Source organism: Haplochromis burtoni, unplaced genomic scaffold, assembly GCF_018398535.1.
Source record: "Haplochromis burtoni strain Fernald_Lab_line unplaced genomic scaffold, NCSU_Asbu1 Contig_1, whole genome shotgun sequence".
NCBI classification, from domain to species: Eukaryota; Metazoa; Chordata; class Actinopteri; order Cichliformes; family Cichlidae; genus Haplochromis; species Haplochromis burtoni.
The window spans coordinates 3,175,838-3,199,144 of NW_024582362.1; the positions used below are offsets into that span (position 1 = coordinate 3,175,838).

Genomic DNA, 23,307 nt, shown 5'->3' on the forward strand with positions numbered 1-23,307 from the left:
TGCCTATTCTATTCTATTCTATTCTATTCTATTCTATTCTATTCTATTCTATTCTATTCTATTCTATGATTTTGTACTAACAACATGTTTCAGAAGTAAAAAACAGAAAATGACACGTTGCTCTGCAGCTGCAACATATTTTCAATCAAGATGGAGCTTGACCTTCTTTTTAACAGCTGAGGTTTTTGCCTTTACTCCATGTGAGGAGCACTTGGTCAGAATATCCATGCCGTGTAAAGATCCTGCTCTTCACTGGAAAATTTCCTTGCAAGATGTTTGTCTGACAGGGCTACTTTTTAAATTTTCATTTTCTTAAAGAAATAACATAAAATCCATGAAAGTGCCTGAGCACCATGACAGCTGCACACAGGAGTATTATTCATAAAACGCTTGCTTTGCCTTCCACGTATATCATGTTCAGGGATTTGTAGGCACAGTGAAAACACTGGTGTGTAAAGGCAGTTACACTGGCTGGTCATTTAAGCGTGACATGTTTGGTACAGAGGGCACTGCCAACACTCAATTTGGTGTTATTTTTAATACTCAGGAACACAGACCTGGGTGTGTAGCAGTCCTTTACGCTGTGGTCTGACTGAAGGTGGAGGCTCAAGCTCCTTTTTCAGAGCCATAAGTCTACAGCTGTACAATCTTAGCATGGCATCCAGGGCCAGTAAATCTCCATTTTCATCCCTGAGTCCCGAAACTGTGCTGAGGGGCGTGAAAGAACCCTTTGATAGGCGTGCAGTCTGCCGGGTTGGTGGCGCTGAGTGGGGGTCTGGTGAAACCACGGGGCCTCTGCAGGATCTGAAAGGTGGTAGCTGACCCCGAGCAGAGCTGTGAGTGCACATCTCTGACCATTTGACCCCAAAGGGAGAAATGAAAGAGAGAGGTTAGCAGGGGTTGAAGATGATGCAGACACTGAGAGGCAGCACAAAGTGGGGCATTTAACAGCCAGAAAAATTTGTCACTTACATAATGAAAGAAGAATTTACCACAAAAACATCATCTCAGTGACGACGACTTGCTTTTAATTAATGATCCCATTCTACAGATCAAAAAGCAAGAACATCATCCATCATGATGAGAAAAATGCATTGATGAAGCGTGCACTAATCTTTGCTCAGACATCTGCAGCTCACAGATCTCCATCTGTTTGATTACAAAGCACAAAGACTCGCTCACAGTAATAGAAATCAGTGTGCGTTACAGGAGACCTTGGCAGAAGAGTGTAGTGGTTAGAGAATATGAGATGAGTCAATAAAGTGGAAGAGGATTTCTGCAGAGTGCTGCTTGTTGGTACAGCCGTCAAGTCTGCTTACATTACACAGCATGGAAATGGAAAGGCTGTCAAGAGCGTTATGAATTACCTTTCTGTGTTTTTTGCTCAGCGTATCTTGTTTCTCCATTTTGTTTTGTTTTGTTTTTCGGCTTTCCTGCACTGTTTCGTGCTGGCAAGCAACATGAGATTCCTCAAAAGTTTGTGTTCAGATTTATTTAGGTCTGCCTTCTTTATAAATAATGTGGGGGAAATGCAGATTGGTGGTGTCTTGGGAAATGTGATTAAAACACACGAACATACACACACACATCAGACATCAGACAGTGACATTTATTACAAACACTTGGGGATTGAACTTGCTTAATATTAAAGGTGTAATTCAGAGTCAGTGAAAAACCTTAAACTGTGTTTCACACCAGATTCTAGACAAATACAGAAATAATCCAATTTATGAATGGAAGCTCAGAAACTATTCTCGGTGATTTAACACTTTATATAAGGAACAACAGAATTTATAGAGTGAGAAGGTATTCCTTCATGGCGTTTGATTGTAATCTAAATCTTAGATCCTGCTACTTCCTTTGTTATTCTATGAAACATACTGCTCTATATGTCTGATGGAAACTGACCATTTTTTATCCTGGCATCTTATTACTACATATTACTGGATTTTTATTAATAGCTGCGGGGACTTTGGTGATAACGCTCAGAAAATATGACTTTTTTCAGTTCAGCCACCTTGCTGGGTGAAACATGAACTGAAGAACTTTAACAGACAAGTAGGCTTGTGTTAACAACACGCCAAGACTTTATTATACTTATCTTTATCTTTTCTTGCATTAAAAGTTTGTGGAAATCAATTGCAATGCAGCGATTGTGACTCACTACAACCGGAATTTGAGTATTTTGTGACATGAATTTATATTCTCAAACATGTAGCTTACACATTCTTTTATTTCTCTTTGTAAATGTTTAGTTTTCCTTTTCTAAACTGTTAATCTTACAGTTATGTCAAACAGAAAGTTTTCACAGGACTTTTTCCACTAAGCTTTGCTGCTTTCAGAGAAATTAAGAGGCTGAGTAGAATCCAGGTGCTGCTAATCTAATGCACTTGATTAACTGGTCACCAGTTAATTCAGAGGTTTTGGCAGTTTGGATTCAGCAGCATTCAGGTGTCTTCTCAGGAGTGGATGTCACAGCAAATTCACCCCGAGGTCAGACTGTATAATGCTCGAAAAATTGTTAAAAACAAACAAACAAAGAAACAAAAAACCCTGAAGAGCTACATGTCGGATTGAACGGGCCATAGTTAGCATGTTAAATGTTAAAGTTCGCCACAGTACAGAGGGAACAAGCGTGGCTTGTTTGGAAGGTTTTCCAGGAGAAAGTCTCCTTTCTCTAAAAAGAACATGACAGCACAGCTTAGGTTTGCAAAGTGGGATCTGATGAGACCACAAGACCACAAGAAGAATGTCCTCTCAACAGACGAGACCAAAGTGAAAATGGTTAATGCACAGCATCACATTTGGCAGAAACCAAACACAGCACATCAGCAAAAACACCTCATACCAGCTATCAAGCAGGGTGGTGGAGGGGTGATGATTTGGGTTCGTTTTACAGCCACAGGACCTGGGCACTATGGAGTCACTGAGTCGCACACAAACTCCTCTGTGTGCCACTTTCATGATTCAAATGTCAAGCCATCTGTCTGACAGCTAAATTATGCTTGAAATTGGGTCATACAGCAGAACGATGATCCAAAGCACAGCAGCAAATCGATCAAGTTGTTGGAATGACGCAGTCAAAGTCCAGACCTTAACCCGACTGATATCCTGTGGAAGGACAGCAACAGACCTACGCATAAACAAATGCATGTAAACCTCAATGAACTGAAGCAGTGTTGTAAAGACAAATTCCTCCATAACGATGTGAGAGCCCGAAAGTCATCCAGAAAACAGTTACTTCAAGTTATCGCTGCAAGAAGTGGTACTACAAGCTATTAAATCATGAAGTGCACTGTTTCTGCTTTTGGCTTAAGTTTGTGATACAGAAATAATATGAACGCACTGAGATTCATTTGAGGTTGTTGTTGGTAAGGACCAGATGATTTTCTAAAATGAAATAGGGTGTGCTTTCTTTTTATCTGGACCATATAGCTGCAAAGCCTTTCAAACAGGACTGCAGAGAGTCCTGTGGATGCGTCCTTTTTCACATGGCTGCATAAGTGCATTAAAATTCTCCCAGAAAAAAAAGATTTTATTTGATTAGAAAATGCTGCATCTAGATGCGCGCACACCTACAGCCCGGTCTCAAACCAGTGTTTTAAAATCCGATTTCAAAATTCAGCCAGCCTTGACTTTAATTATCTTCTCTGTCTCTTTGTGTTTTCCATCATATGAGCAGAAAGGGAAAGTGACACCTCTGCAGAGGACATGTAAGCGTTGGTTTTGGCTGCCACGAAAGGGAACTAGAAGGAAATGGGTAGAAATAAAGGTTAATATCAGTCAATTAACAGTATTATCAACACTCGTGCTCAGTGTTAGATGAAAATATTCAGAGCAAAAGCAGCCCTCGTATCAGTCTGACCCTCCTTTTCCAATAGAAAGAACAGAACACTTCCTGGCAGCACTCAGCAAGGCACCGGCAGCTCTGGATAACAAATAATAGAAGGTAATTCCACAGACTAAAGCCATGGGTAATAAAATCAGATGGTCTGGAAATGTACCTATGCTGAAAGGGCCCATATAAAACTATAATTAAGTTGGTCTGTTACTAGTGGTTTTTGGCTTTTTTCAGACTAAGAACTGAACCGAGTACATTCAGTGTCAGTCTGGCACCAATGCCCGCTCTGAATTTCAAGGACTTTGCTAATAAATACACCCGTTATTATGAGCCATGATCTAAATCTGTGTAATGGTAAAAGTCTTTAGATTATTATCAGGATCATTATTCATTTAAAAAACACAACACAACACAACACTGCTCTCTGGTGACAACAAGAAAACAGTGCAGGATATCCTTTCTTTATCTGGAAACACACTGAATGCATGCAGTACCGCATTTGAGCACCAGAGGAGAGTAAATACCAAGATTTAAGCTTCATGTCCTCGACTCACCTCACAAAACTAACACTAACCCGTAATTGAGACGTAAAACAGCTCGATAAAGGAAGACTCCCTCTGGCCCTGACAAATTAAGGGAATTTTCATCAGTTAAATTCCTTTTCTCTTGCAGTGATTGTGTGCCACTAAACTTCACAGACTACTCTTCAGGTTAGGTTTGCAGATGCATGAAAAAAAATGATATAGAAGAAAGGTTATAAATAGACCACAGAAGGGAGCTAAGTGAATCCTTACTTGTTGAGATGTTAATCCCTAAATCATTATTGTAGGTTGCAAATGGCTCCTCTAAAATCCTCTCAAAAGACCTTGAAGCTGGTGCAGCGAAGCCGGGTTTAGTGTTGATCGCGTTCATATTTGCCCAGGCACAAAATGACTCTGACTGTGTCTAATTTAATATAAAGACACTTAACCAGCTTCTCAAGAGGCCTTTTTTCAGTGAATTTAGTGTTAGCAGCGAACAGGGAGGTGGGGGGTGACACATCTTACCTGCCTGTAGGAGGAAGTTCTGACCTAATTATAAAGAGTCTGATTAATTAAATATGATTATGCATCTTTCTAGGTCCATGTTTTTAACTTGAGTGTAATGTAACCAGATGAGCTTTAATCAAGAGGAAATTCTTCATTCAAATATTAACAAACATCTGACAGGAGCACGTTGATGCTGTTGTTTCTTGGATAACATTCTAGTTTGCTTTTGCCCGTATAAAACATGTATTGTGTGTACATGCACATGCACATGTATTTAGGGAGTTGAATGGTTCGCAAGGCGTAACAACCTGACTACAACCGCAATTGTTGATTGTGCTCCAGATGAAACGATGTTTTGGAGAGAAGAGCTTCGTGTGGTGTTTGGGACGCCTGTAATTTAAGTGTTTGTGGACTGCCTCCTTGAGAATTCCAGAGACAGATGATAATACATTTCCTGTCAGCCTCTCTTGCCACCTGTGCCTCACTTTCACTGAAACTAAGTGTTTCTTTCAATTTGTGCTCAAGAAAGCCCCGTGAGAATGAAAGCAAAGGGGAAGCGTGTCTTTCTCTGTAGACTCACATCTTTTTTTTTTTTTATTGTTTTTATTATTGGTGTTGTTTTTTGTTTGTTTTCTCACCTTTTTAATATTTTATCATTGCCTGCAGTTTTGTATCTTAGTGTGCCCAAATTTCAGGAGTGAATCTACGCATCATATTTCATTCTCTGTCACAAACATCCACAGAGACTCCGAGGCCTTCACTATAGCCTCTTTTAGTCTGCTCTTCAGTGTAATGCTGCTCAGTCGCCCTGAGATCAGGTGACTGACTTTGGCCAGTAACCCTGAGGTCTCTGGTTTTTGATTGGTTCGTCCGGTAGTCTGTTGTCCTGTTAAATCATGAGTTGTTATTCAATACTGTTGTTTTTTTTATATTTTGGCAGATAAATTCTAAATATCTTCTTCACTTGTACAGCTCACTCATAAACCCTCAAAGTAAAAGACACCTTTTATCCATTAATCCATATCAGAGCCATATTTGTGCACGCAATAATGTTTAAAAGAATATGAAACAAAGCTCAAGATTCTCAGTCACAGCTGGAGCATCACTGAGAAACTGACCGGACACAGGCACATATCAGAGCCCGCTGGTTGCCCTATATGTCAGCTGGCAAGAATTAGACAAGTCTGTGCAAAGAGGTTAAGAGCTGAGGGAGATTTCAGACTGGGTGTAAACCATTTATCTTAAACTGAATGTGCTCAGACAGAAAGCTTAAAGAATAATAAATGTGCAAATGCATTAAAACACATGGCGTGTGCAGGGCTATCGTGTCCCATGTAGCTGCTCTTTACAGCTCTGTCCTTTCTGTCACCAAAAGCTAACACTGATTTAAAGAACCGATGGTGTACGCAGGCTGTGCAATACGTTTTCTATTAGCTCACAGATAGTAGTGATGAGCTCATTTAAAACTTAATGATACAAGTCAAAGGGTTACGACTGAAATTCATTACGCCATTAAACAACTACTGAGCTGTATCACAAGTAGAAAAATGAAAGTAATTTAAATAATAATATATGATTATATATTGCATGGTTACATTCTGAAGTGACCACTGATTTGCAGCAGTATCAGAGGGGGTGCATGAAGTTGCAGAGGGGTTTCAAACTATTTTTCACTCAGTAAATTTCACTGGAATAAAAGTGTGTTCCTTCACCTTTTATATAAATACACTATTATGCAGATTTCTCGTAGATTGCACTTTAGTAGCTTAGATTCATGATCTAATATATCTGAAGTGTATTTGATTATATGCTTCAAGGATTGTGAAGTTACCAGGAGATGGCTTCAAAATACTAACCGTTCCTTCAAATTAAAAGCACGAAAAGAGTCACACTAAGCACCGGGGTGTACAGTGAGTATCCTTTCCGCAGTTCTGGCTGGCAGTTAGATCAACTTTAGAGCATCTTCATGACCGTGAGGTCATTTTTATCTGCTCTGGCGTTTAGCTGCCTCTCAACGCCCGTGGTTTTATTTTGAAACCAGCACCAAGAGGACCAGTGTTGCTGGTGCCTTTACACTGGTCCTCCGTGTAAAAAGCTGCTGGGAGGCTGGATTAGGATGAAGATTTAAGGAGTCACATGGACTCGGTGCACTAAGTGGTGTCCAGTTGTTGTACAACGGTCAGTCACACAATTTGTTGGAAGCTGCTTTTCAGAAACCTTTTATTTTATTAAAAGTTTTTATTTTAACTTTTTTTTTTCTTCTTACACTGCGTTTCGCTCTTTTCCCTACATTTTGTGGATTTAAGAGCACAGGCACCGGTTGCTCCTTGACTTTTTTTGTTTTTGACCATGCTGCAAACTTTACACTTCTGCCATTAAAACTCGCCGTGTGATGTGAAGCTGTGAACTCCTGAAGGAAATAACTTCATATATACTCACAATGACTGAGGAAGGCAGAAGTGAGCACAGAGCTGAAAGCGGGAAGGACCTGGAGAAACAGCTGCGGTTGCGAGTGTGCGTCCTAAACGAACTTTTAAAGACTGAGCGGGACTATGTCGGGACGCTCGAGTTTCTCTCGGTGAGTGATGAGAACGGTTTTAAACAGAGAACCCTCAGAGTGCATACTTTAACGGGGAAAAACAATAAACACAAACCAGCCAGCCTGTTTAGTATGCACGGTGCATCAGCCTGCAGGGCAAGAAGTGTTGCGCGTTCTCCTGTACAAACCCTGCATGCTGCTGCGCTGTGAGCATAACATGAGCCATAAAGTTGTCTGTAATACTGTGTGACGCCATCCTACTGATGGAGACATTTACCTTTGAAAATGCAAGTGTGAAATTGGAAGAGCAGTCACAAAGAGGCATGGCACAGCTTTAGTTCCTGCACAGCCACTGTGATGTTTAATCCTTTTCGGAGTCTGCTCATGGGCTCCTCTAAGCTCACAGTGGTTAGTCTGGCCCTCATAAACCATTAGGATAAATGGCAGGTCAACCAAGACAAAGAAATAAATGTTTCCAGGACTTTTAGGTACATCATTCTATGTTGTGTACAGCTTTACCTTAAAGCTTATTTGCCATCTTCAGAGTCACTGAAGTGCAATTCATTTAGGAAACTTGTTTAAATGGCATCTGTATCTCTACTCAGTGTGTATTTTCTTTATTTTTTATTTTATTTTGTGCCCTCTACAGCATCTGTTCAGTCCAGTAATTACCCAATTTGCCACACACTTCATAAGAAGTACAGAGGAGGGCATTTTAGTCACCGGCTTTGCCAGCTTCTTATTAAATCCAGCAGGAGTGAGTTCTGCCAAAGACAGCACAGGTGGACTCAAATGCAAACCGCTGGAGTTAGCACTCAGCTGGCAGCACAACTCCAGGTTTGCACTAAAGCATAACACTTTTGGTTTCTGCACGGCAGAGTCATGGCTGTCAACTTAATGGCATTACATGAAGTGACGCCTGACTTCAAAGACAGGAGGATGTGGCGATTTTGCTGAAACCAAAAAGCTGTGAAAAGTCGTCATTGTGCACTGCTGCTTATCGAGTGTTTTAATGTGCCCAAGTGGCCGTGTAAGACGTTAATCCTGGCGGTGAACACTTTAATGCAATGCCCTGTGCCCTTTTGCCTTTCACCATATTTTTGCATTCCCAGCTTGGTGGGAAATTTGCTGTGAAGAAAGGTTGAGGGGGCACTTTGTGGTCTGCAGTTTCCCAGACCACATGTATGAATGTGTACATCCCGACCCCTCCATCACCACCGCCGCCACTGCCCAGATGTTTCCAATGGAGGACAGAGGAGCCAGAGAGGAGATGGAGCCTTTTCTTAGAAGTGGCACATCAGTGGAGAAATTGAGGAGGTGATTACATGAGGGGAATGTGTCCTCAGTCCTGGAGATGGGGGGTTGGGGAATGTAGCCTCCCCCTTCCCCTTCTTTATCTCCCCTGTAGTGCTGGAACTGGGATTGATTTCAGAGGTGACTGATCCCTACAAGGGCTTTCTGTTCTGGCAGGGAATGCCATGCTGGAAGCATCAGACTGGAGTCTTAATAGTGAGTTAAGTTGGTTTAGTGGAGTGATAATGATTAAAAAGATAGGAGGAGAATAAGAAGAAGACAAAGATCCGCTCTTATCAGCGGTTTTATCTTCTGGGAGATCCTGGAGGGCATCGTCAGAAACGCTCAGGATGATCAAAGACAGCCCTCGTGTGGAGAAAGGGTCACATTGAAGACTTTCATCCGATCACACAAACACATACTTGTCTTTTTCTTACTCCACTGCCAAGAGTCTAAGTGTCTCGAGGTCAGGTTGGAGGTGCCCAGTTTGTGCGGCATCGGAGGCCTTGAAGATGTTTACGCACGATATCGCTAAAGGGTTGAGAGGGAAAAGGGTACAGCGGATCACAGGGCAGATGTTGGCAGGAGGGTGAAGGGTAGAGGGGGGTGGTCTCTGTGAGTAACTGGGCTTGGTGCCTTCTCTTGTAAAGCATATTTCCTGGAGGAGGAATTCCTCTGAGGTTAGGAAATGCTGGAGAACAATGAGGCTCCGGTTGGTAGGCAAAGTTGAACTGAAGAGCAAAGATTGTTGCTGCCGATCTGTGGGACCTAAACACAATGCACCTCGCACATACTTCACTTTTAAGGTAGTGGAAAACAGCATGGAGAACAAGGATGATTAGAGCAGTTTGTCCCAGGATAGTATGCGCCTATTGTGTGGATCTACCCGACGTCTTGTGGGAAAATATGTAGATTATATCTTAAAGCTACTGGGAAAGTTTAAATTGGGCATTGTCCTGAATTAAAACACCACCTTTTCCTCCTAATGTACTAAACGTCCCCAGTATTCCGACAGTGAGAGGAAGGCTTCAGGGAAGCTGTCCGTAATATGTCTTTCCTATCTTATATAATGAACGATTATAGCAAGAGATAGTGGGTGGTGGTGGACAGTGGTGTTTATCTTGGACAGCTACGAGCCAATAAAATGATAGTCATTCTTAGAAAAGCCTCAATGGGAGGAACAAATCAAGGCATAATGTAAACAGCGACTCTAATGAGGTCCTTGCTTGTCTGCAGTTTTTTAGCCACACTGTCAAACAAAATACTGCCAATGTTTGCCATTGATGGAGAGACACTGAAAGCCATTTGCTTGCATGATAAGCACTTAAGAGAAGAAGCATGCAAGAAGCTACAATAGGGGAAACCTTTCATGTCCCAATTCTGGAGGGAGATCACAAGTTAACTTAATATATTCCAAAGAGCTCTGCAGTGCATTAAGTGGTCCCTTAGCTGCTGCCTTCCTTACCCAACAAAAGCCTGAGTAATATGAGTGTAATGTTTAAAACATTTTTAATCCTTTGACTAACTTGAAATTGAATAGATGTGGTTTTTAGACCTTGCAATGCTGTAGAATTCGTACCTTTGCCTTTATCTTAGATACTGTTGATCAGCAAGGGAAGAAATTCAAGAAAAACCTCATTGCATGCGCGTGCACAGGCAACATACAGGTTATTCTTGTGCTCTCTGGACTGGAGGTGCAGCAGTTGTTGGTCCGCACTTTAAATCACTTGTGTCTTCCATGTGAATACGCCTGCAGGAAGTTAGAAATGAAGCCTAATGTAAAATGCTGTTAGCTCCTAGAAAACCCAGGTATTCAAGTAAACTCTGTCTGTGTATTTGTATTTGAAGGCTCCACTGCGGTCCCTCTGGGTTTGGATTTATTTACATGGCTGGGATAGTTGCTCTGGCATGTGCCGCTGGGCCAGGAATTTTTTTCCCCTTTCTTTTTTCCTGCAACATATAACCGGCCGAATGAGGAGGCGGTTCGTCGCCTCTCAGCAGATGACCCCCGAAGGTCACAGCCTCCTGTTCCCATCCCTTTCCTGTCTGATAATCTGTGGATGTCATTTGAGAATTCAGCTCTCTCTTGTGCATGATGGAAACAGGAAGAGAAGATTCTGTTGATCTGATCAGTGCATCCTGATCAGATGAGAAAGCAAACTTGTAAACAGAGAAAGCGCAATCTTGTGCGTGTATACGTGTGCGTTTGAGAGTTCAGTGCCGCCATGTTTAAGAATTAAAATGCCATGTATATTTTGCTCTAATGGAAGTCTGCAGTTAAATTAAGCAGTTCCTTTTATTTATTTATTGTTAAATAATAGATGAAGTCAGATGTATTATTTATTGAATACATACTAGGGATGAACGTTTTATTGACATTAAAAAGCGAATTAGTACATGTGGTAGGGATCAAAAGCCAGAAATGTTAAAAGCTGTTGTCTTGCTGGCGACGCTGGATCAAAGAGTGCAAAAGCAAAGTTGTGTATGAAACGTAACACAAGACGGGGCATTTTCAGCATGATGCTGGTAGACTGGGATTGTATAGTTATGAGACTGGGGCTGAGTTTTTCACGCAGAGAGCCTACCAATAGCCATTTACTGTTGCTTACATCAGTTTGTCTCTATAATAGGCTGCGGTGTGTGATAAGCGATTCCACAGAGAGGCAGTCTGCTGTATCTCCCCCGACTGCTCCCCTCTTTATTCCTTAATTACTTCCTTTTTTTTCTTCTCCAGAGCGGATGATAGCCTCATAATGTTATGGCTTCCACACCTGCCTCTTATACACTCTGCCCTTTCATATGTCACAAACCCCTGTTATTCCTTTTTTTTCAACGTTGCTCCCAGAGCAGGTGGTGGCTGCACATGTTCCACCCGTGGATAGCCTTTAAAGAAGAGTATTTTTTTTTTTCCACTTATGGATCGCTGTTTGGCTAGAGCCACGTTTCCTCGCCACCGAGCAGAATTTTAAACTTCAGACTTTCTTCATTTAGCTATGATCCAGGTTTGCAGACACACACGCGTATGCTGGTGAGAGACTAACTAGAAGACAGAAGTGAAGCGAGGGAGAGGTGAGACGTGGTTCTCCTTGACTCTTTTTAATTGGATTTGGTCAGGCTGTCCTCTCCAAGAATACAGGCAGCTTCTCTCTTGTGTCCCCCTTGTGAGGCCCCCAAACTGATGGAGCGGCTCACTTGCATTTTAATTGCAACGCTGCTGGCACTACACAAGCGGCCTACATTTTATGCTGTGTTTGCAAGGATGTACCTCTTACATTACTGAACAATTTCATAGGTTCTCTTCATGAATTTAAGTGATTCTCTCTCTGATTGGCTGTAAACTACTCCAAGTTGGCACTTTTTGTGCCTTTTGTAATTTTGTTTTTACAATATATGGTATAAACAATATATTCATTATAATATATTATGTTAAGCAGCATATCTTAAATCTAAATCTGCCTTTTAGCCAGCCAAGATTAGCTTGGAGAGACAAGAGCCTTGAGTCCTAGATCAATTAAAACACTAAGGAAGGTTTGTCCTTCTCTTTACTGAGCAGTGCTGTGTTGAGTAGCATCAGTGTCTTTGGCAAGCATTTCATGCATTCACCTTTCCATCCTAGATTTAGCAAATCGTTCGATAAGTCTCTTTGCAGTTGTGATCTTCCCTTCTCTCTGTCATCAGTCCACCAAACAGTTTTGAGAGTTACATGGGGGGAATCGCATATGCCCAAGCCTTTTTTTCCTGTGTTAAATTTGCACTGCTAATAGGAAATGCGAAACTGACGCAATGGCTGCCCAATTGAATGCAATGTCACTGCTTGCTGTGGACTTATATTGTCTTGTAATCCTGTTTCAGTGTCTTCTTGTTCTCTTCTACTTTGCTTTGTAATGCGTAGTTGGAAGCTGAGGGGAAATATGCACTTCATAAAGCCTGGGTTCCAGTCTCAGCTCATTCTTGTGTATCTTGGTCCGTTTTTAAAGGCTAACCATAAAAGCTAATCCTTTACAGTTGTTTTATTGGATTTTTATTTTATTTTTTTTCTGTGTTTGACCAATCAATATATACTTACCAAAGTTTGGAAAGGGCACTCAGAGTTTCTCTTCTGCTGCAAAAAGACCCTAAATATTATGATTTTTTTTTTTTTTTAGTGCAGATCCAAAAATGAAAACGTTTCTGTGGTTCTCCAAAAGGACCTGGTGTAAAGTCCCACTAGCAGATTTTAACACAGCAGAAAGCACTTTTTGCTTTTTGTCTCAGGCCATTTTTCAAGCAGGATTTCCTTCCTTCTTGGACCTTCCCATCTTTACATTGTGCTGCATGTTTCCTGCTTAAACACACATACAATCCCCCCACCGATGCCTTCACTGGCCATGGAAAGCAGTGTTGTGCTACTGTACACGCGGCCACTTAGCAACCAGGAGGCTTAACCGCATAGGCGTCAGGGCTGCATAAACCTTTGTGCTGAATCCATAGAGTAGGCTTAGCTCAGAAGGCGGGGGGCAGAGGAGAAGGAAGGATGTGATTTGACCTGTGCCAGCTGCGTTGTCACATGGTGCCTGCATGCGACAAATACAAAAGGGCAGGTAGACACAGTGCTGTGAACTTGCCCGTAGCATTACCATCCTTTTGGATAACACCCCTGGAAAAAATGAACGCATGTTTCTAAACTAAACAAAATATTCATATGTTGCTCATTAGCCGGATTAAACGATTGCCATTAAAAAAAAGAAGTAATTGCCAGCCATGTGTTTTCATGTCTTCAATTATCTCACAAACGCTATGGCTCTTTGCTGCTACACTCTCCAATCCGATTTTGTCTTTTTCTTTTTTGATGGAGTGTTTGCTGACTATGTCTAGACAAGCTTCCATATTTCCTCTGTGGTTCAAACTCACACTTTCCATGTCATTCATGTCTCTGTCCGTCCTGCACTTAAGGGGTCTGACTCTGTACACAACCAGAGTTAGCCAGACGTGACGGGAATTTCCACTTTAGCGTCAATTATTTAATTAAGCAGTTGAATAAGATTTGCTGTAAGACAAGTGTCTCTCTGTTTCTAAACAAGTTCTGTCTGCAGACATCCTTTCTGTGGCTTTTTTTTTTTTTTTTTTTTTGAAGATATAAAATTGCTGGACTTTGTGTGACGGATGAATTAGCCCCAATATTAGACATGTTAATTTTACACTGTCCTTTTGTAGTCAAGGTTAGAGTCTTGGTATCTGTACTGTCTGTTGGCAAGAAAACTTTCACCACATTATGAACAATAATGATAAATAATGGAGTTCCTTCAGTGTGGTGCTTTCTGATCTGGTCATTAACAGTCCAAAAAGCAGCAATGATGAGCTGAACCCTGTCAGGAAGGAGATTTATTTGGGTGGGAATACACTCAGCAGTTGTGGTTGGGCAGAATGAGAGTTGGGGAGAAACTGGCAGGGTAGTTGTTTAGTTCTCCTTTGACAAAATGTCCAGTTCTGTCATGTGTGAGAGAGGCTGACGCTGCAGGTTTCATTTTTCCTGCCAGTGCTGCTGAAATGGGTGGCAGGGGGGCCTCCTGCAGATGGTTTGGAAGGTTTGAATGGTAATCAAATGAACAATCGGGCTGTGAGACAGTCATGCTTGGGAGCGCGCCACAGATTAGGAGGCTGACAATTCTGTTTAGTCATCTCGGAGATCAATACAGTGTGCTGTGTGTGTGCCTCTGCTGGGAATCGCCAGCAATCAGTGGGTGATGGTTTGCTTGACTGCACATAGAGATTGTAGCCCTGCTCTCTGGAAACGTACTCTCATCTACTGGAGGCAAGTCTCCCCACCTAATATCCAATTTCGCAATCTTCCTAACATGTTAAACTTGCTAACCACTTGGAGTACAACGATGGGTGAAATTAAACAGACCCACAACTTGTCAGGTATTAAGCTCTGCGGACATGACCGCAAGGATCATTTTATGCTCATGTGCTCATTTCGCTTCAGTGTCGATTGTGAAAGCAGCTCGCCGAGTCAGGCAGAGACATTGGACGCAGACATATTCATTAGATAAATTGCTTCATTCCAGCTGTTTATGAATGTACTTGGTGCCAGGGTCAGTGAAAGGACAGCAATAACATCAAAGTGGAGAATTTTTCTAACTTTTACAGACAATTGGGAGTTCTTAGAGATGCCTCAAAGCACATTGCTTATTGGTCTAATATTTCTTTCACAAGCCAGAACTTTGTTCCGGGCTTTTTCAGGAAAGCTCCCTAACCCTAATAACTGGTTATGCCACCCTTGGCAGTCAGGCATTTGCAATAATTGGTGAAGAGTCTTTCACATTGCTTTTGAGAAATTTTGCCCCACTGTTTTTTGCATGATTGTTATAATTCAGCTACATTGGATGTTTTTGAGCATGAATGTCCTATTTTAAGGTCATGCCAGCTCAATCAGATTTAAGTCCGAACTTTGAGTAAGACTCTTCAAAACCTTCGTTTTACTTGTTTGAGCCATGCAAAGGAGGACTTTTTGGTGTGTTTTGTATCACTGTCCTGCTGCATAACCAAACTCTGCTTGAGCTTCAGGGCATGAATTGATGGCCATACATTCTCCTTCAGGATTTTTTTGATAGAGCGCAGACTTCATGATTCCGTTTCAGTTATGGCGAGTTATTCAGGTTCTAACACAGCAAAGCCGCCCCTGACCATCACACTACCTCCACCATGTTGGACTGATGATATGATGTTCTTTTTATGTGAAGCTGTGTTTTATGCCAAATTATCAGAAAACCAATGTTCCAAAAAGTTCAACTCTTGTCTCGTTACTCCACAGAAAACTCTTCAAAAGGTCTTGGGAATCATCAAGATGTCTTTTTTGGCAAAAGTGAGATGAGCCTTTGAGTTCTTTTTCTTCTAGGGCCTCTCCCATGGACGCAATTTTTGCCCAGTCTCTTTCTTATTGTTGAATCATGAACTCTGACCTTATCTGAGACAAGTGAGGCCGGCATTTCTTCAGATCATGTTCTGGGTTCTTTTATGGCTTCCTGAATGAGGAGGCCATTAAAGATCACCAACTGTACTTTTGGAGTCATTTTGGTAGGCTGGCCACTGTTCAAAGTCTTTTGCATTTGTGGATAATGCCTCTCACCTTGGTCCACTGGAGTGCCAACGCCTTAGAAATTGCATCGTAACCCTTACCAGACTGATAGATGTCAACAATGTTGTTTCTCAGGTATTTCTTTGTGTTAGATTGTGGTGTTTTTTTACTTTTCTATAAGGCTAATTACTTTTTCCTATAGGGCCAGGTGGGTTTAGACAACTTTTTTTGCCCATAAAAACTGAAATAATCATTTAAAATCTGCATTTTTGTATTTATTCGGTCGGTCTTTGGCTCATATTAAAACTTGCTTGATGTGAAACATTTATATGTGACATGTTTCTCAGTTCTTATACACACAGCTTCCCAAAATAACACATATTATACAGATAAAAGGACTTTTGTTTACCAGAAGATCATGTAAAATGAATTCTCACTGTGTACTCCGCTGTAAATTAAAACCAGAGGCTTTTATTGAGTTGTAAAGATGAGCTTTAATAGCTGCTTCCAAGTTGGAATTATTAACATTCCCTGTTGTATTTATAGCGTGTGTTTCCTGTATACATTCCCAGTGGAGGAGAAAAAGTCAGCTTGTGAAAGAGGACTAATGAGATGGGAAGCACAGGATGCCTCTAGGAGGTGTCATCAGAACCTGTTGAAGCCAGGAAGGGACCTGGCTTATTGCGGGAATTGCTACAAAGAGCCTTTTCTCTCTTTTCGGATGTCTCCCAGTGTGATCTCTGCACCAGAGACTGTTTGTCTCTAGTCAGTATTTGAAGGAAATTCAGTTTTTGCTTGCCAGGAATTTGGGGTGTGTGGATACGTGTGTTTGTGTGCGTCATAGACATGTGTGTAGGTGATTTACTCTGAATTTAGCCCTTAATACTGTTTTAATTCAAAAGCAGTTCTTCTGCACGGGAAAAATGGCAAAGGCAACATATACTCATATCCTCCCTACAGAGATATGTTAAAGAGGTCAAAGAGGCTCTCTCCTTCTTTTTTTCAATGCCTCTTCCTGCCTTTCCTTCCATCTTTGCCCTTCACTTCTCACCACTGCAGCACCTTCACGCACTCAGGTGCTTTCAAAGCTTACCTAGGGGTGCTGAACAGCTCACACCGTTGTTACCGGCTGTCCTTTATTACTCTGCTTTACTTTTTAGACTACTGTGGTGGTAGACAGAAATATATATCCAATATATATACACAAGCACACACACTGTATTCTAAAACACAGTTATGTTAATGAGCAAAGCGTCACAGTCTAGTGATTCACTCCAGTGGACTTTTTCATGCTTATGTGTCTGTCTCCAGCTTTGAATGGCTTTTGTCTCATCTTTGTTATTTGCTGATGAGACACCCTAGATCACAGATTGTGATGGAATGATAACAAGTGCATAGAGATGTGCCTATAATTTATTTATTTTTTTGGGGGGGGTGGTGCACACAGGATGTTTATGTGTACATTTGTTTATCAGTCACCACAACAAAGCAGATCAGACAATTGTCCATGGACAAAGGGCCAGTTTCTCTAATAGGCTCATAGAAAGGCCTATTTGTTCTTCTGGAGCGCTGCAGAAGAAACACTGCCAATGAACTTCCATTGGACCTTTTTCAGTAGTGAGCAACAGATCCCACATTACAGCAAAAGCAGCGTAATGCTGTTAAGAGCACAAGTTGTGCTGACAGATGTGTTACTTCACATAATATTTTTACTCTGTTTATTAAAGCTGCGTCACCACTTTAATTTTAGGAAGAGCTTTGTGTTCTACAGTTGCACCAATTGATCCTCAAGGACTTAAAATGGTTGTTTTCCATTTGATACATCAAACACACCCTGTGTTCCTGCCCACTCTTTAAATGGCTCAAACTTGAATGGATTAACAGATGTTTGAGGCTAGCTTTGTACTCAATTCAAAGTCATTTTTGCACCATCGAAGCAGCTACATAGCTTTTTCAGCTTTTCTAATCAGAGCAGCTTGTTTGCATTGTCTCGCTCTTTTTGGTTATTTTTAAGCACTCTTTTTTTTTTTTTCTTCCCCCCTCTCTCTGTGGTTCCTACCCTGCCACCGCATTCTGCTGGGCATGCCGAACAACCATGCACTTCACATTCTTCGCAGCCTCTGACACGAGCATGTGCTCTGGCTCGGCACATACAGCGTTCATGTGCACATCCTTTATTTTGGAGCGCAAGAATGTCTGTCATTGTCCTCCTGTCATGTCATTGCTAGCTTACTTATTTGAGGAAGCAAGTGACCTCCGTTTTTTGACAAACTCCTTTTCTTGATACATGTGTTTCATTGACAAAGAGATAAACATAAACAAGGGGAGGGGCTAGTTCCGCCGATTGTATCTTTCCAGTCTGGTGGAGAGGTGCCGCGGGGACAGCATTGCATAATATCCATTCACAAAATGTCCTGAACTACTTTGGTCCTCTGGCTAGCCTGTCTGTTGTTCTACTTTTGTATATGACACTGAAGTCCAGAGGACGCAGGGTGTAATCTGAGCTGCACGACTCCTGCAGATATTGAGCGAGCTGTCACTCATGTCTAAGTGTCTAGTCGGTAGTTCTTTTATTTGCTTAACCTGATTTCAGCTTCTTATTCCTAATCCTAGTGTCAGATTATTTAACTTCTCAAATAAGAGCAACACTGTATGCAAGAGCAAAGCAACGATTTACATTACCGTGCCTTTGCGGCCCACAGCATGTAGGCCTTTGCTGATTAATAGCATGTAGGGCCACATGCAGCGATTGCACCAAACTATTCATCACACCCATCTGCTCTGCAGAATAATGAAAACTTTAATGGGGTTTTAATGTGCTGTCCCCACCCTCAGCCATCAAAGTGACAATCCAGGTGATTATACCTGGGCCCGAGGGAACACAATTTCTAAGAGTTTTCTTGTTGGATGCTGCTGATGGAAATTCATGGATCGTAAAGATTGTACTGTATGTCCTAATAGCAACCTTTGCTTGAATATATTTCTATTGGTGCATTTCCATGTAGTACACTACTCTTAAACTGCGTAGTGCTTCCAACCACACATTTAATGCTGAATAATTATACACATGAGATGACAGCTTAACACAAATAAATACCAAACAATGCTACATCTGTTACATCAACGAGTAGAAAAAAACTGTGCCAGTATTAGCGATGGTATAAAAGATGGACCTAGCTGCCATGGCATCACCCGTTGGTTTCTCGAGTCCTGTTTAAAGTCTCAATATGAGTATTGTCATTGTCGTCATTGGCTGCAAAACTCTGTCTTGATTTTAAAACATAGGACCAAGATTAACACAGTAGACTTAATATTTTTTCAGTATCACCCAAAACGAGTGACTGAGCCCATAAACTAAGCAAGAAAGTGTTTATCAGTGGTCAAGACAAAAAGTGGTTTTCCCTTAGACTTCTATTGAGGTTTTACAGACATGTGACCACTAACCATGCGACATTAACTTCTCAGCTATTTTGGGGCGTTTGCCAATCATGGTGATTATCTAGGATCATGTGAATAAGGCCCCAGTCACATTGGCTTAGAGACCAGTTCATGGCCATCTTGCAACCATCAGGTATGAAGGAAAAATAAGTTTTCCCTTTGCTAAGTATACATAGTATACCATCCATGTACTCTGTAGTGTATTGCATGTATTCGATTTGAACACACTGTTGCACAAGTAAAAGTACATGCTAACATGTTATTTATTTTTTTAACCTCCTCTGATTTGGCACTGCATCAACAATCATGTCAGAAACAGAGTTTCACTCTCAGCCCTCGGGATTCTGTAACGCTAGAGGTGAAAATGAGTAGGAAGGGGGGTGATGGATCTATTCCTTTTTAAGTTGTCATTAAGACACCAAGCACCACTTTTTCAGTGTGGGAACTATTGTTAACTAAATATAGCAGAATTTAACTGGATTCAAAGCATCAGGAGACTCAGATAAATCCTAGAAATACTTTTTGTCATTCACTTGCCTGATTGTTGACATCAGAACTCCCTGCAAAGGTAAACTTGTGCAGGTTCTATCTGCCACAGTAGCTACAGTATTTAGAAAGTCTTGCTATGAAGGGCATCTCTGAAGATATTTCTCTCCCACAGTTTGATGGTTTTGCAACTGATGTTGCAGCGGCTTTAATGTGCTGATAGGGAGGAACAGTCCCACTCCTGAAAAAAGCAACACTAACCTGACCATCATTCACTACGTCATTCACAGTTAGAACCTGTGATGCATGATGGCATAAAGCACATTATAAAACCAAATCATGTTCACATATTAATTCTCAAACTCTGAAAGTCTCCTGCTGATCTCAGCAAATGTAACAGACTTGTTTTTTCCCTATATGGAGATTTGCACATATGGCTAAAAGAGCAGACTGATTTTTTTTTTCTTTTTTAATTGATGACATTTTGTGCTTTTGAAATCTGACATTATTTCATACTAAATATTGAAATTAAATGACACAGCTGGCCAAATAGCACTAAGTGGCAATGGGATTTAGTACTGGCAGGTTGAGACTGAGAATCTAGCAGATGCATAACTTTCATTAATATAACTGGACACTCTACAATACTCTTATTGAGGGGGTGGTTATGTTTTGAGTTCAAAATTAGTCTATAAATGTTACATTGACAGCAGTAGTAAATACTCTAACATACTTGAGAGTATTGAAGGCCACTCTTTTCCTTCATTTTCATGAAAGAAGAAAAAAAAAGTTGGTAAATGATTAAAAATTGAAATTACTCACTAAAATTCTGAGAAAGTATCTTTTAGAAATCTGGTAGTGATTGAAAAGAGTATTTAAACCACAAAGACCTTCCATAAAAGAAACACAACTTGTTGTTCAGTATTTTTATGCTTGTTTCTTTAAATCTGGTCTTAGAAGCCATGACATTGACCATGAACGGCTCCCATTGAGCTCTGCAGCCATTGAAGTCTGTTTGCGATTCAACAGTGGTCAGCACGCAGACACAGTGGACTGCTGCAAGAAAACACATCCTACAAAAAAATTCATTTCACTTGTCACAAGGAAAGAATAGCAAATAAGGAGATTAGTGAGAAGGTGTGTTTTTTTTTTGTTGTTGTTTTTGTTTTAATGAACTCGCATTAAATTATACCTGAGGTTTAAAGAAAATGACCTTCAAAAAATTATTATAAAATCAATTTTCAATGCAGTTTGTTTCAAGCTACTAATTATTATCATATTGGCAAGAACTGTTAATAATATTACAACCAAAGCTTTAAGCCACAAAACAGATGCAGTGAAGAGACACTCCACTAACCAAATGAGACTGGATTTGAATGACATAAGTGCTCGATTTAGATACATGCTGTTAGGTGTTGCAATGGTCACCCTGGGTACTGTTACTGTGTCCATATATTCAGCCAGTCGAATTCCCATTCACTGTCCGGGGAGCTGTTCCAGAGCTAGTCTCTTTAACAACATCAACAAGGCACTTTTGGCAGTCGGTTCGGAAGAGATATGTTCGTTTCCACAAATCAAGCCCGAGCCATCCGCAATTCTAGGAATAACGTCCAGACTGATGGTTTTTTTCTTTTCTTTTCTTTTTTTTTTTTTTAGCACAAGCCTTTCATGGTAACAAAACATTTCTTCATTTGACAAGTCATGCAGTTTATTATCTCCGTCCAATCCGATTTTGTCTCATGCTTTTTTTAATCTGATAAGCATCTCGAGGTGTCTCCTGACGTTCTGCAGCAGAGCTCTTCTTAACTGCAGATATGCAGGATAATTAGCGAGTTGCAGATATAGAGATTATTTCCTGTCGAGTAGACCTTTCATTATTAGAAGTGATACTCCATAAAGGCTGTCTTTGGTGATAGGAAGCACTGTTTTGATGAAAATTGCTCAGCTGAGGTCATACACTATAAGCCCCGGCAGGCCTTTGCGAATGCCTGACGGATTCTGCTTAATGTTTGTACATATTAGAATTGCTAATCAGATGCTAATGCTAGTGAGTGGCAGAGTTGCGAGGCAAGGCAGCTACAGAATGGTAATCAGCATGAAGTTGGCCTACAACAAAAAGGCTGATTATTTAGGCCCCACTCGTTTTCTTTTTCCCCCCGTTCCAACCACAAATCTAGATTCGTACATTTGTTTGTGCATTTCCTTTTGAAGTGCTGCTTGACGTCAGTACTGTGTGATTAAAAAGATTTCAGTAATTTTTTCACGTTGGCTTGTTTTCTTACAACGGTTAACAGAACATTGGCTTTGTAATTAGCTTGAAATGTAGATTTTACCACCAATCTAGCGCCACCCGCTTTCCATCTGTTCACAATTAATCAAGTGAAACTGTTCAATAAGCTTACTATAGTCACAGGCGCTCACTTAGATCTCAGTGGCAAGGAATAACTCTTGGCTTGTGTGCTCATTAAAGTAACCTGTTAACATGCTTTGTGGTTGTATTATGTTAGCTTGCTCAGGTCAGGCTGCCTGCTGTGTGGCTGCAGTGGGCGACAGATGGCATTATGGCCCTCGGTGGGGCAGTAAGCGGATGCCCATGGTTAGGGTTAACTGCAAAGACAGATGTAGGTTTTTGTTGCTTGAGGTGACTGCGCATCAGTGTGGAGTTTGATCACGTTGATGTTTACAGAACTGCTGTTGCTGCTTTCTGTCCAATGAATGGGCTGCTGAAATGTCAGCGTCAGTCTGTTGTATTGTACTTCAGTCTCTCTTGTCTGCCATGTCGCATTGGCTCGGACTGGTGTGACAGGCCATTGATTGAGTTATAATTCATCATATTGTCACGGTGGATGTGGTTTGAATAGATCTAGTTCAAAAAATAGTTTTTGCGTCAGTTTTCTTTCATCTTTGTAAATTTGTCTTCATGTTCATGAATCTTACCACAGTTTAATCGGTGTAATAGTAGAGCCTGACTGATATAGGATTTTAATACTGATAGTGACATAGATCCTTTTTTCCCTTTGTAGTGTTTTACAAATCTGCCTAACAAGTGCTATCAGAGTTTTGAACAGCTGACCTATTTTAACAGTAATAATAATTTTAGCACATCTGGTCATCTCACATATCAAACCAGCATATTAAGCTCAGCCCTTTTGCACATAAATCTATTTAATACTTCAGTTTTATTTTTGCCTCCATTTATTTATTCACGCTATTTGTATTTTATCTGTTTGTACATATTAACCGGCATCTGTGTGGACAGCAGAGAAATGCTTTTTTCCTTTGCACACATGACAATAAACTCTTTGACTCTTGAATACAGTTTCATGATTTTTGTAACAATGACATTTCTTGAGTGCTGCTTAATTAACTCTTATTTAAAGTTTTCAGCAAGAAAAAGTTTTGTTTTGGGGGAAAAAAAATTGCAACATTTTTAGCTATTGACAGTAATTTCACATCTTCTTAATATTTTATAAAAGTTTCGATTTTTCAGCCTTGCTTCTGATTTCATCACAGCTTCCCGTAAGTCGTATACGAGCATCCATCAAAATGAAAACGATGCAGCAAATTGAAGGTGGATCGCTTTCTGCCAAACCCTATCCCAAGCACTGCACACATGTAGTAAACG

The 23,307-nt window shown here is 40.8% G+C and overlaps 1 protein-coding gene across 3 annotated transcripts in view; it reads left to right on the forward strand.

The window, feature by feature from the left end:
- The first annotated feature begins 6,974 nt into the window (after positions 1-6,974).
- prex2 (phosphatidylinositol-3,4,5-trisphosphate-dependent Rac exchange factor 2) overlaps positions 6,975-23,307 on the forward strand; it is a 92,145-nt gene continuing 75,812 nt past the window's right edge. Inside the window, exon 1 of one of the 3 annotated variants that reach the window (XM_042224824.1) lies at positions 6,975-7,447. In XM_042224824.1, the coding sequence (XP_042080758.1) occupies positions 7,310-7,447 (138 nt within the window). In that variant the 5' untranslated portion in view covers positions 6,975-7,309. Of the gene's footprint in view, positions 7,448-7,470; positions 11,771-23,307 lie in introns of those variants that run through there. The other 2 variants (XM_005912175.3, XM_042224874.1) reach the window with 2 other exon arrangements.